Source organism: Ursus maritimus, unplaced genomic scaffold, assembly GCF_017311325.1.
Source record: "Ursus maritimus isolate PB19 unplaced genomic scaffold, ASM1731132v1 scaffold_18, whole genome shotgun sequence".
NCBI lineage: Eukaryota > Metazoa > Chordata > Mammalia > Carnivora > Ursidae > Ursus > Ursus maritimus.
The window spans coordinates 8,026,164-8,040,723 of NW_024424230.1; the positions used below are offsets into that span (position 1 = coordinate 8,026,164).

A 14,560-nucleotide genomic window follows, 5' to 3' on the forward strand; every position below is an offset into this window, starting at 1 on the left:
TATTACACAAATCAGAACCTTAAGTAGAATAAGCAGAATACTGAACAGATTTGGTGAGAAAGGATATCTTTGTCTTATTCTCAATCTTATGAGGAAAGCATTCAATATCTTAACCTTCAAAAATTATATTTTCTGAATGATTTTCATTGATGTCCTTCATCAGTTTGAGAAAGTGTCCTCCTATTCCTAAATTTTTAAGAGTTGTTTTTATAAATAAATATTGTCTTTCATCAAATGCTTTTTATGGATCAACTGTAATAATCATGATTTCTCCCTCTATCTATTAATATAGTGGAAGATATTGATTAATTTTGGGAAATGTTTGCATTTCTAGCACATACCAATATTGATCATGGTGTATTATCTTTTCATGTAATACTTTAGTGTTCCTTTTCTAATTTTTAAGACGATTTTGTACTTACATGCATGAAAGATATTTTTCTGTAATTTTTTTGTCTTATATTGGCGTTGCCCGTTTTTAGCATCTGGGTTACAGTGGCCTCGTAAGATGAACTGTGGAATAATTCCTCCTCTGNAAGAGTGTGCATACAATTGGTATTGTTTCTTCCTTAACTCTTGATAGAATTCAACATTGCAATTATGTGGGAGTAGGTTTTGTGTATGGAAAGTTGTATAATAATAATTTTAATTTCTTTCTTTTCTTTTCTTTTTTTTCAGAAAGGAAGAGGGGAGGAGGGGCAGAGAGAGAGGGAGAGAGAGAATCTTAAGCAGCTCCACACCCAACATGAAGCCCGACACAGGGCTCGATCTCACAACCCTGAGATCATGACTCAAACTGAAATCGAGAGTTGGACACTTACTGACTGAACCACCCAGGCACCCCAATAATTTTAATTTCTTTAATGGATACAGGGCTCTTTAGATTTCTATTTTTTTGTGAGTCAGTTTGGGTAATTTGAACCTCTAGTAAGTGGTATAAAATTAGGTTATTTTTAAAAATTAGATTATTTTTAACACAACATGAGAAAGGCTATAGTCTAATAAAAGATAACTTGTTAAAATTTATTATCAATTTATTGTCAAATTATTAATGCTTTACTTATACTGCTTTGTTTTATTTTGTATGGTTCCTAACCATTTCCTTTATTATTTTTAAAATATTTTTATCCAGTGAAGTTCAAAGATTTAAATTATATATTAGATTTTATTTATGAAGGCTGTAATCAGAGATAATATTTAAAAAACTTTTCCTTATGGCAGATGGAAATTAAAAACATTTCCCACAACACTTTCCCCTCCAATTTTAACATGTGTTATAACCTGAGCACTAGGAAAGATACTGTTGCTTTTGGAATTTTAAATTGTGCTCAAAGAAAAATGTAGAGCTTTACAAAATATATAAGAAAAATTAAAAGCTAAAAATTGATGATCAAACATCCATTTCAAGAGATTTGAAAAAGAACCTGCAATTAAATCCCAAACTGTGAAGCAACTCATATTGAATGAGAGCAGAAATTAATACAATTTAAAACATAATGAAAAGAAGCCTAACAAAGCAGTAAATCGCTAATGATGCTGATTAAGAAAACAAAAGCCACACATAACCCATATGAAGTAAAAAGGGGCTATCATTATGATGTGAACAGGTATTAAGAAGATAATACAAGGATGTTGTATTTAGTCATTCTGAAATGACTAAATCCTAAAATCACTGACAGATTTGTTTGAAGCTAATTATAATTGAGTTTATTACCCCAAGTTTTCAAATGTTAGTGCACGTTAGGGTCACTGAGGTTGTTAATATATAGACACTTGGCCCTGCATCCTAGAGATGTTTTCTTTGTGGGTATGGGTAGGGGGCCCAGAATTTACTTGCATAGCACGCACCTGGTGTGAATGTGACGGTGACGTTCACCTGTGTCCCAGACACATACTGACTTTCCTGCCAGGCACTGTGCTACTTGGTTCCAGTGCTGGGTTTTACTTAATCCTTACAACAATCCTATGAGATACATACTGTCATGATCATTCTCAAGAGTAGGAAGCTGAGATTTAGAGAATTTCTGTCCCTTGATCGTGACCCCAGAGCTTAGAAGTGGAATAGAACTTGATGATACACTAAATTTGTCTGGCAACATGTGTTGATCAGGTTTCATGTTGGACTTTTATGCTCGATGCTACTTTGTTTTAACTGTAGCAGGAAAAAAATGGCTCATCAAAACTTGGCTGTATCAAAAAGTGAAATCTCATTCATTTAAGGGTTTCTTTTCTTTTTTTTTGCATGTTTGTGTTTATTTTCTATCGAAGGAAGTCTCATTTAACCCAATCTGTGATCAAATTCAATCCTGGATCTTCCTCCCCTTGTCATCTAGGCTGAATTGACATAGTCACAGGAGTCAACTGAGGAAATGGGAATCCTCTTATCTGGCTTGTATGTATCCACATCCCCGTGAAGTTACATCACTCTGCTTTCCTATGATATGGCAACTTCTGCTCCCAGATAGTGTCTGGAGTCCAGGATGGGCACACAGGAACTCGGGCACACCTTCTAGGCCACACTGCATTTTAAGACAGCTGAGGCTCTCTTTGTCTTCTTAAACCTCTCTGGGCACTCCTGACATCTCCCCATGATTCTTTCCATGCTTATCATCAAACCCAATATGGAGAATCAAATTCTAGTATTTGCTCTTGAAGAAATCTCCAGTTTATAGGAGGAGATATAAACATGTGTCTCTGTCTACCCAAACTCCCATGGGAAGGGGAAGGGCAAGGCATTTACTTCTTTTTTTTTTTTAAGATTTTATTTATTTATTTATTTGACAGAGATAGAGACACCCAGCGAGAGAGGGAACACAAGCAGGGGGAGTGGGAGAGGAAGAAGCAGGCTCACAGCGGAGGAGCCTGATGTGGGGCTTGATCCCATAACGCCGGGATCACGCCCTGAGCCGAAGGCAGACGCTTAACCGCTGTGCCACCCAGGCGCTCCGGCATTTACTTCTTACTCTCCAGAAAACTCATTTTCAAAGTCTCTCTTTTCTTCTTGCCTGAGGCTGGGAGATACCAGTAATTCTGGATTCAACATTCTCCCATCAAAAGCGTTTTCTTTCACATAACTACAAATGCTTCTGAAATTTGCATCTTTGTTCTCACTGTGTTTGTACAGGGAATGTTCCCAGGGCAAAGGAAACAGGGCAGGTCCTTTGGTGTTTCAAGATAGTTCTTCCAATATGCATCTTACTTTGCAATGACATGGTTACAGTCTGACAAATGGATCATTTCGATTTGGCAAGAGAAGTACTTAAAGCATTTTTGACTGCTCTGAAGCATTTATTGTAAAAAGAGGCAGAATTATATATGGCATTGACCTTTATTCCATTGTAGTGCACGTTGAAGACCACCAAATGGGAAAGGTGGCAGTTTTAACCAGGTTTGTTAATTATATGCAGTGTCAATATCCATCAGATAGTGAAATTAAAGCAATGCAACACAAGGCTAGGCAAATAGTGTAGCTTATTCAAGACCTTGTGTTGCATTCATGAATGCAATCTTATTCCTGATGCGGTGGCTCTTTCCATCACCATCACCTTTCAGTTTTCCCTATAGATAATCACCTCTGTTGGCTATACTGGCATTTTCAGATGTGTTTCATAAAAGGTAAGTTACACAGGGTATGAAGAAGGTTAAATTTCACAGGATTTGAGTAAGTGTTATGTGTAGAAAGAGACACATAGAAAACTGAGTTTGGGAAATGTTACATTACACAAACTTAAATAAGGTTTTTACTATAGGACACCTCAGTAACTTTATTCTGTTAATGTATGTTGTGACCATTATACAGAGTTGGTATTAGTTTCCTAGAGCCACTGTAACAAAGTACCCCAAACTCAGTGGCTTATAACAACATAAGTTTAACATCTTATAGTTCTAGAGGCTAAAAATCTGAAATCAAGGTGTTAGCAGGGCCATGACCTCTCTGAAAGCTCTAGGGGGAAAATCTATCTCGCTTCTTCTAGCTCCTGTTGTTTTCTGGCAACCTTCAGCCTCCCTTGGCTAGTAGGTACATCTCTGTAGTCACATGACCATCTTCTTGCTGTGTATCTTCACATCATCTTCCCTCTGTGTCCAAATTGACCCTTTTTATAAGGATATATTGTAGGTCATATTGGATTAGCATTCATTCTAATGACCTCTTTTAAACCTGGTTATCTTTGTAAAGATTCATTGCCTCATTCTGAGGCACTGAGGTCTAGGACTTCAATATATTTTATTTTGGGAGGGGACAATTCAACCCACAGCAGTGTTCTATAGTATTAAATTCAATCCACTGATAACCTCATTTCAGAGACTATGTAGTAGTAGTAACAGTAGTAGTAACAGTAGTAGTAACAGTAGTAGTAGTAGTAGAATTTCCTGGAACTCATTTTGGGAAATACTACAGTATGTGGATGGCATTTTAGAAGCTCAAACACACGTATGTGTAGGTTCTTTTCCCCATGCAAAAGTTGGTTTTGCTCAGGGTTATTCTATGGATGAAAAAAATAAATAAACTTGGAAAACTTTTCATTACTGGTTATAAAGAATGTGTATAAGAGTGAATATGATTTACCCCAGATCATTTTTGAAAAATTGGGGAAAAGAGCCTTAAAATAAGGAGACGTTTGTTGTTACTGTTGTCATTGTTTTGACATTAACTGGTCATTTTCGACTTGAGTACAGTTCTGCAAATATTAGCTTTAACTACTCATGAGCATTAAGAATTCAGACTTGCCTGATTGAACAAGTTTGTTTGGGGGAATAAAAAGTAATTTTAAAAAAGAAGGTAGGCTGCTCTGATTTGAATTGATCGTATCTATACCACAGCATTTTCCTTTTATTTTTATTTTAGCATGCACTTATTATACCTCAGATGGTAGACTGGGTCATTTTTTTCTCAATTTTTCATTTCCTCTCCATATTAGATCATAAGTTCCAACTCATGTCATGGCCTCCCAGGTAGAGCGTCCTGTTGGCCTCCTGACTTTGGGTTTGGCCGTAGGATTAGCTTTGGACAATGGAATATCAGTGGACATGAAACGTGAAGAGGCCTAATTTGTGTTGCAGGTTTGGGCTTGTTGCTTGTCCTACTGTTTTTTGTTTTGAGAATATGTCTTGGGCAGCCATTACTGTAAGGAGGGTAAGAGACATAATGGAAAACACATGGACACCGTATATGCTTGGGGCCAATCTCAGCAGAACCCAGCCTAAGTGAGGAGAATCCTCGCCAACCCATCTGTGCATGAATGATAAAGGTCTGTGCTATTGAGATTTTGTGTGACAAGTAACACGGCATTATTTTAAAACACAATCATCTACACACCTTGTTTATGGGTTTGTCTCCTTTACTACTTCACGAACTTCTTAAAAGTAATGACCATATTTTCTGTAATGCTACATTTCCTCAACCTAGTTCTTGCATATCATAGCCTCAAAATGTTTGATGGGTGAGTACTGAATAACTGAGTTACATGCAAGAGTGTCTGAGTAGAACGTAAGAAGCATGGTTAACTATGGAAACCCAGGTAAATAATTGAGAAAAAAAAACACTGGAATACTGCTTTGGTTCTGGAGGAAGGTTATACACATTCTTAGGCTAAAAGTAAAAATTTGTACCAATTCTAGTCCATTCATAAGCAGGGCCACTAGTTCCTAGATAAAACCAAACCTTCAGACCTGACTCTGCATTAACTAGACAGCAAAGTCTCAGGTTACTTTTCCATTTTGTTCCAAATGGTGATCTCTTGCATCAAGAGCAAGGTGGCATGCCCTCTGAGTCCACTTCCAACAACAACTGCAGGAATTTCCTACAAGTGCATTCCTTCTTGGTTATGATGCTTATTTCTGCTATCAATGATTAACATGTAACATTTGTTTCTTAAAATTGCTATTATGTATAGTGAATCCTTCATAAATGACCATTAATTGCAACACCATACATTCTAAAGTCAGTGTAGGCTATCTTAAATATTATGGAAAGATGTGAAGATTCTAGATGTTGTAAGAATTTAAAGTTCAAATGTCGACTTAATATGCACTTTCTTTGGCAGTGTTATCTGAGGTCTAAGAATAAGTTTGTGTGCGTGTGCGTGTGTGTTTACTTTCTCCTACACTATGTGGGATTCTGAGTCGATATGAAAGCAGCTGACAGCACCAGATAAAGATGATTACAGCGAAGAATTTAATCGATAACCACTTTTATCTCAGCAACACACATTACACCTTTAAAAATTATTTGCACAAATGTTTATTCTTAGCTTGTGTCAGAGTAAATAAGACCAAGCTGTGTGAAGAGTCAGAAAAACATTAGAGGAGAAGGAGCAATTCTGAATGTCAAAAAAAAAAAAAAAAAAAGCTGTGGTCAAGCCTGAGCAGCGAGTCTCTCCTTGATGATAGGATACCACAAGATCACCTCAAGCCACAATGATATCATTTCTGACATCAGTTTTGCAGGCATATCTATCTCATCTCTTAGGAGCAATTTCAAATTAAATCCAAGCACATCGTCGATAAAATCGTAAAATAATATTTAATAAATTTATTATATAATTTTTTATAATTTTTTACATTGCTACCTCTTAATGTTTTATTTTTTTAATAATAATTTTTTATTATATTATGTCACCATACAGTACATCCCTAGTTTTTGATGTAATGTTCCATGATTCCTTAGTTGCGTATAACACCCAGTGCACCATGGAATATGTGCCCTCCTTACTACCCATCACCAGCCTATCTCTTTCCTCCAACCCCTCCCCTCTGAAGCCCTCAGTTTATATTATATAATTTAATATTAAAGTGCCTTAAGAAAAAAAACTGAATCTGTAATGACAAATCTTTCAAATCTATGCATATTAATGACTTAAAATATGTATTAGGAAGTAAAGAATTTTATTTGTTTTAGGAAGTGTTATGAGTCTGGAACAGTGACTGAAAGACATGAAAGGACAGTTTTAAAAGATAACATTATTTTTAAAAGATTAGCTAGCTAAAACAATAAATACTTTCNCTACACATAGTAAGATGAACAGGTGTACTGTCTTAGGAAGAGGTGTGTCTCTAAACCAATCATGAGGCCCAAGGGCTCGGGCTGAAGTTGGCCAAAGACCATTCTTAGTCTCTACCATGAGAAGCACTGGGATTTATTTCAGGGAACCCTAAAATGGAATCATCATATTTATAAGAGAAGTCTGTTGATCAGCAAGTGAGGAAATCAGGGTACGCAAGTAACCAATCGGGTCAATCTGTGTGTGTTTCTCTCCTAGGCAGCAAAGCATGTGTGTACACACACACACACACACACACACACACACACACACACACACACTGAAATTTTGGAGCTAGCAATAGTAAAACCTGTAATCTTGATATTCTGTCAAGATTTATGCTTTTCATATTCTCCTGTGGTATGAATGACTATTTTAAAAAGTTTTAGCTAGCCTCCAATGGGCCAAGACCAGAGGAAAGATGTTACTACCTGAACTCAAGGCACTTTCAAGAAAGTGTATGCAGATTTGAAAAGCCTGAAGAGATGGTCCTGTCTATGGCCTTGGGACTCAATGAGAAATTCACCCAAGTGGAAGGCGATTTCTAGGGAAAGGAGACCCTTCCATTCATGAAGTTTCCTTTTACTGCTGAACACTCTAGAGTCTCAGTGATTGTGTGTGTGTGTGTGTGTGTGTGTGTGTGCGTTTAAGGAAGGCAGCTGATCTCCTTATAGGGTACCATGTACTTTTAGGGGGTCATTTAAAAGAACCAAACACTACCTTCTCTAACTAACTAATTGCTCATAAATTTCTAAATTATATTTTTAAAAGAACATATATCCCTTTGTATGAAATTAGACTATTAAACAAAATAAAGCTAAGAAAACCATTTATGGCATCAAATGTTAATATAATTTCAGATCTTCTCTAGCATACACAGGAATTATTTTGGATTCTTTCGTTTTTACTTGTACTTGAAAATACTTGGGCCTTTTTAAAAACTGAATTAAGCAGGAGAGTTAGTCTTTATTTTGCATCACCTCACTAGAGCATGATGAGTTAATTTACACTCATTAGGAAACTAAAATGAGGAGAGTTAGTAACTTTTCTGAGCCTAGTAAGGGGTGTAGCGTGCATTCAGACTATGTCCTGAAAAGTTCACTTGGCAAGCCATGTCTGCTTGTGCTATCTATCTCAGCAAATTATTCTGACATTGTTGTGAAATTAAAAATAAACCCATAATAAACCAAAGAAGTACATTATCCATTAGTCCTGGTAGAAACCATATACAACCCCAAATCTTTTTTTTTTTTTTTAGGATTTTACTTATTTATTTGAGAGAGACAGTGAGAGAGAGAGAGAGAGCGAGAGCGAGCGTGCGCCCGCACGAGCAAGGGGGAGGGGCAGAGGGAGAGGGAGAAGTAAGCTCCCCGCTGAGCAAGGAGCCCAAAAGGGGCTGGATCCCAGGACCCCGGGATCATAACCTGAGCTGAAGGCAGATGCTTAACTGACTGAGCCACCCAGGAGTCCATACAACCCCAAATCTTTAAAAGCATACAATTCACAGTAAATGAGCCACGCAATGAAGCTCCCACCCTCAGGCCTAATTTATTCCCTTTCTTCATATTTCTTTTATGAAGTACTCTATGAATGTTTATCTGTAAGAGTTTCTTTCCTCCTTTTCTTAAACAGTGGGTGAGCAGCATGCTTTAAGCAGCACGATTGTGGATGTTCCGTAGGCAGCACAAGCTCTCAGGAAACAGATCCGAGGGATGCAATGCATCCAGGAGAGTGTGGGAGAGAACTGCACTATGAAATGGAAGCTGGGAGAAGAGCTGCAGAAATGCCTCCGTGACTTTCTGAAAGCTGCCGGCATCGGCAAAGGTGTTGTGCCCACCTTTGTGTTGTGTTCTTGCCAATTAGCAGGGAAAACTTGTTATTTTCAGGTTACCAGCAAACAAAAAAATAATGCTTTCTAACAGACTATAAAAACAGTGATGGCTGCTAGCATGTTATTAGTCATAACAAGATCATGATCACCAGTGCTGTCCTGGTGCACTTTTACCTGTGGTGTCTAATTCACAAGCCACAGATAATTCCAGAATTTCTTTTTAATAATTAGGGGCAAGCTTCACCAATGTCCTTTTTTCAGAACACTGGCTATCAAAAATTAGCAATACTGAAAAGTTTCTATTTTCACACTTTTAGGTCATCGAGTGACGACGGTAATTATTTTAAAAAATGGAGAAAAAGGAGCTCCTCACATTACTCCAATTTCATAACTGAGAGGTGCTGGTCAAGAACACACAGAATTTCAGAAATGCCTCTTAGGTTAGATAACAGTATAGTAAGTAAACTGTGTATCACGTAAGCCTCAATTTTATTATACCCTGATATTTCATCATCACATACTTATAGTATGCTATGGACTGAATTGTGCTTCCCTAAAATTCATGTCGAAGCTCTAACCTCTCAGGTGATTTAGAGATGGAATCTTTGGCAGTAATTAAGTTTAGATGAGGTCGTGAGGGTGGGCCTCCCATAGTGGGATTAACGCCCTTATAAGAAAAGACATGAGAGAACTTTCTCTCCCTCTCCCTCCCTCTCTTAGCCATGTGGGGACACAGTGAGAAGATGCCTGTCTGCAAGTCAAAAAGAGGATCCTCACTGGAAATCAACCCTTAATCTTGGATTTCTAGCCTCCAGAATTGTAAGAAATTAATTCCTGTTGTTGAAGTCACTCAGTCTTTGGTACTTTGTTCTGGCAGCCTGAGCTTAGACATGGTATTAGCCAAATTCCCTAAAATCTATTGATAAGTAACATGATAAACCAATTTGTTAATTTAGACTCTTAATCTTCAACAACTCTCAAAGAAGAAAATGTAGAAATGTTGTACATTCAAAACTTCATATCTCGTGAGTTAACTTATTGGTTATTTATTTAGATAAACTGCAACGTCCCAGAGCAAAAAGTCAGGACATCTGGGTTGTACCTTAGGATTTTCTCCAGGTTGCTATGCAACCTTGGGAAAGCCTCGTCACAGCTCAGATGGATTAGTTTACTTTCGTCTAAAAATGATTGGTCTGAAACATTTCTAAGGCCCTTCCAGTCTCAAAGTTCTACAACCATTAGTGCACTTTAAATAACGGAAGGCAACTCACACTCACCATTTTGTTCTCGCTGCACGCCTGCCGCCAGCAGATCGGGCTCGCCAAGGCTGATGTCATTCAGCCGGGTCCCCAGACACTCCATGCAGAGATGCTTGCACCACTCCTCGGCTTCCAGCTCTGAAAATGAGCACACGCCACCAAAGTCAGGCAGTGCTGCAAGGGATGACACAGGAAGGTAACTTCCTGAACCATTTGCCTAGCTACGTGGTAAGAGTTAAAAATCTACCTGAAGATAACAAAAAAACCACAGTTTGGCTATTGTGGACATTGCTGCTATGAGCACTGGGGTGCAGGCGTCCTTTCGGATCACTACATTTGTATCTTTGGGGTAAGTACCTAGTAGTGGAAAGAGCCAAGATGTCCACCAACAGATGAACGGATAAAGATGTGATCCATATATACACAATGGGATATTACTCAGTCATCAGAAAGGACGAATACTTACCATTTACATCGACGTGGATGGAACTGGAGGGTAATATGCTAAGTGAAATAAGTCAATCAGAGAAAGGCAATTATCATATGGCTTCACTCATATGTGGAATATAAGAAACAGAGCAGAGGACCACAGGAGAAAGGAGGGAAAACTGAATGGGAAGTCATCAGAGAGGGAGAAAAACTGTGAGAGACTCTTACGGATAGGAAACAAACTGAGGGATGCTGGAGGGGAGGTTGGTGGAGGGAATGGGGTAATTGGGTGATGGGCATTAAGAATGATGTGATGAGCACTGGGTGTTATACGCAACTGGGTGTTACAAGGACCGGGTGTTATGAGCACTGGGTATTACACGCAACTGATAAATTACTGTTACATCTGAAACTAATGATGTACTCTAAGTTGCTTACTTGAATTTAAATTAAAAAAAAAAAGAAAACCAAAAAAAACCCCTATATTCGAGAAGTGAAAAAAATCCCCACAATTATTCCCCATGGGCTGACATTATAACATATTTTAAAGTGATTCTAAGTTACCAATGTACTTTATCTTATTTACAAATAAGAGTCTGAGAATATGGTTTACTATCTAGCATATTTTAGATTGATTTAATTTTTGGAGAGCAAGTACTCAGAAAACTTAATTAAATATAAAATAAAAATATATAAACAAATACTTGAAAAATGTCAGACTAAAATAAACGAGAGGATGCTTTCCTGAACGTGACTTAGATTTGCGTGGGTTGAAGGTCTGCTCCTTCATTCTGAACTGCAGTGGATCAAAGATCAGCACAAAAATGTGATACCTTTTCTTTTGTAAACATCAAAAATGGTTCATCTTTACTTAAAAAAAAATTGGGATAGGATATTCAAAGTAACTTTCCCTTTTAGAAAACTCCAATTATCTAAGATACTGGTTATCTTCCAACTTCTTTATATTCTCAAGTTTATTCTTTGCTTGAAACATTAGAACATCTTACACCTACACAGAATTTCGTAGTATCTCACACTTTCACAAACGTAGCGATTTTGATTCTTACATAAGCCCAGTGTGGGTGAGGCGGGTAAGTATGTCCCACCTGGATCCCATATCACTAGTCAGCACCAAGACAGAACTGCAGCCCAGATCTTGTAGATATTATAATATAATATGAAGAATCTGAAAAAGGGTAAGAGGTTGAAAATTTGGGGCCAAGCCCCAAAACTGCTGCCCAGAAATTGGATGAGAACTTTCCACTGACACCTGCCCAGAGAAATTTCCGACTTTTCCACGTAGCATAAATCTGTATTAGAACAGTTTAATATAGATTTCCTTCAAATCTCTTGTTACTCTCCGTGGATGACATTCCAACCTTTGCCTTGGCATTTTAAACTCCCCATAAAAAGTTATCTGTGACAGGTTTTCTTGACTCTAGGGATCTGAATACCAACTGCTCTGCTCGACGGTCGACACCATCAAACCTGGGTAATGTTTTCTTCCTACGCTTCGTAGGAAGCCTTAGCATCAAAGATAGATTTAATCAATGACGTGTCAAGCCAAATTTGTCATTTATTTTTAGTTTTATCAAGACCATAAAATACTGTTTGAAAATAAAGAAAAAGAGCATGTAGTCAGTCCTCCACAGGGTACTATTCTAATGAACACAGTAGTTCCCATGTGTAGGCATGAAAGGTGTTTCTTTACAGAAGGTACGGTTTGCATGTTTCATGAACTATCGTCTCCATGGGTGTAGACACACCATCTACCTAGGTCAGGGAGGAAGTAGATTCTTATGTGAGCCTGACCTCCTGCTCAGGTGGAATCAGAGCCTGGGCCTAGCTGCTCAGGTCTTTCCTTAGGAACCTAGAAAATAATCCTTTCCAATCACAAGGCCACTAATATACAGAAGGGGCACTGGCTGAGGCTCTCAGATTTCCACGAAAAATCTTTTCTACTGAGGGAAGGCCAGGCTTCCTGAAAAAAATTTTGTAGGAGCAGCAGCATGTACTGAAAATCATTTTCTTTTTTTTTTTTTTAAAGATTTTATTTATTTGACAGAGATAGAGACAGCCAGTGAGAGAGGGAACACAAGCAGGGGGAGTGGGAGAGGAAGAAGCAGGCTCATAGCGGAGGAGCCTGATGTGGGGCTCGATCCCATAACGCCGGGATCATGCCCTGAGCCGAAGGCAGACGCTTAACCGCTGTGCCACCCAGGCGCCCCTGAAAATCATTTTCATCAGATAGAGGAGTCTTGGTTTATAAGATTTATAAAAGTTTTGAAAGCTTTTTTCAACAACAAATCAAAATCTCAAGCCAATTTCCATGCCATGTCTCTAGCAATGTTTGACATTTCTGTTAAGGGAGACAATATGACTATATTTTTCCTTTTTTAACATTTTTTATGTCTTGAATATTTCTCAGGACTCCACAATTTTAAATCATCAGGAAAATCACATGCAATTAACATCTCTTCTGGACAACTCTGATAGTATTTCTGGTATTCCATAGATGGAGCTGAGAATACCTCGTACGCTGTTTGGGATCAAAATAAAAATGTTAAATATGACAAACACCTTTGTGCCAGTGTTCCCTTTAAATACGAAGTCAGCGCATGCCCAGAGGTTAAAGAAATATGTCACTCATTTCTATTAATTCTTTTGTGTTGGGATTCAGTAAGACAAAACAAGCATCCAGGAAAGGGCTTCTATGAAGCTAGAGCTCATTCTCTCAAGGAGAACTTAATGGGGCATTTGTGTAAGAATTAAGGAGTCTCCCATGACAGAAATGAGAGGTGTTCCTGGGCTTTTTACAGGCAGGTAAAAATGTCTTTTGCATCATATCCTAAGAATCACAATACTTTAGCATTTTAATAGTGTAGCAGCATAGAGGAATAGAAATAGCAAAAGTAATAAAAGTAGAGGTTATACAGCTACATTAAAGACAACTGCAAACAATTTCAGAAAGACAGAGAACAGAGAGAGGGAGAGAGAGCCAGAGGAAGGGGGAGAGACAGACTTCCTTGCAATTCAGGCATCAGCAGAAGTGCATTTCTTCTTTAACAAAAATTTACCATGAACTTCCGATAAGCGAGGCCGTGTTCTGTGCCAGGAGGTTATATGAAAAACACAGTTTCTGTTGTCTGTAATGTTAGTCTAGTGGGGCGGGCAGGTGAGTTTAGGATGTGGTACCCTCCACGGCTGTGGGTTTGGTCCGTAGGAACTGGGAGCTGTGGCAAAGGCTGAGCAGCTTGGAAAGAATGGGATCAGGGACCTGCAGGACGAGCAGAGAAAAGGGGACGGCATGTACGTGTGTGTGTGTGTGTGTGTGTGTGTGTGTGTGGCAATATACATGTGAATGTGTGTGTTTGCTAGTGTGGAGGTGTTTGTGAGTGTGTGTGAGTGAGTCGGTGACAGTGTGGATATGAGTGTGTGTGTTTTAGTGTGTGGGTGTTTGTGACAGTATGTTTGTGTGCTTGTGTCAGGGTATGAGTGAAGCTATGCGTCTGCATGTGAGGGTATGTGTCAGTGTGTGTGTGAGCGTGTGAGAGTATGTGTGGGTGTGTGAATGTGTTTGTGTGAGTGTGCTGGAGGAACGATGCTGGACTGAGGAGGGTGGCCAGGGGCCAAGACGGAAAGGCGTCTCTGGGATTTTGTGAGCAGCGAGGGACAGCCCTGAGTTCGTGCAGTAGACCCAAGGGAAACAGCCCTCTGTCTGTTCTCATCATAGTTTTGCAGTACAGGAGGCCCCCCCAGATCCATGCGTTCAGTTACTCAGACGTGGTTGGAACCAGATGATCCTCTGACGCAGCATCAGGAGGTCAGGGTCGCCTAATACGACCTCACACGGTCTACATCACTCACCTCCCCTTATCTCATCACGTGGGCATCTTCTCATCTCACATCATCACAAGGAGAAGGGTGACTACCGTACAAGGTATCTTGAGAGAGACACAGTCACATAACCTTCCTTATAGTGTATTATAATTGTTCTATTT

General features: G+C 38.7%; 1 protein-coding gene across 1 annotated transcript in view; it reads right to left on the reverse strand.

The window, feature by feature from the left end:
- Positions 1-14,560, reverse strand: part of DOK6 (docking protein 6) — a 187,529-nt gene that overhangs the window by 83,225 nt on the left and 89,744 nt on the right. The window contains exon 4 of the mRNA XM_040632353.1: positions 10,149-10,268. Coding sequence (XP_040488287.1) covers positions 10,149-10,268 — 120 coding nt within the window. The remainder of the gene's footprint in view (positions 1-10,148; positions 10,269-14,560) is intronic.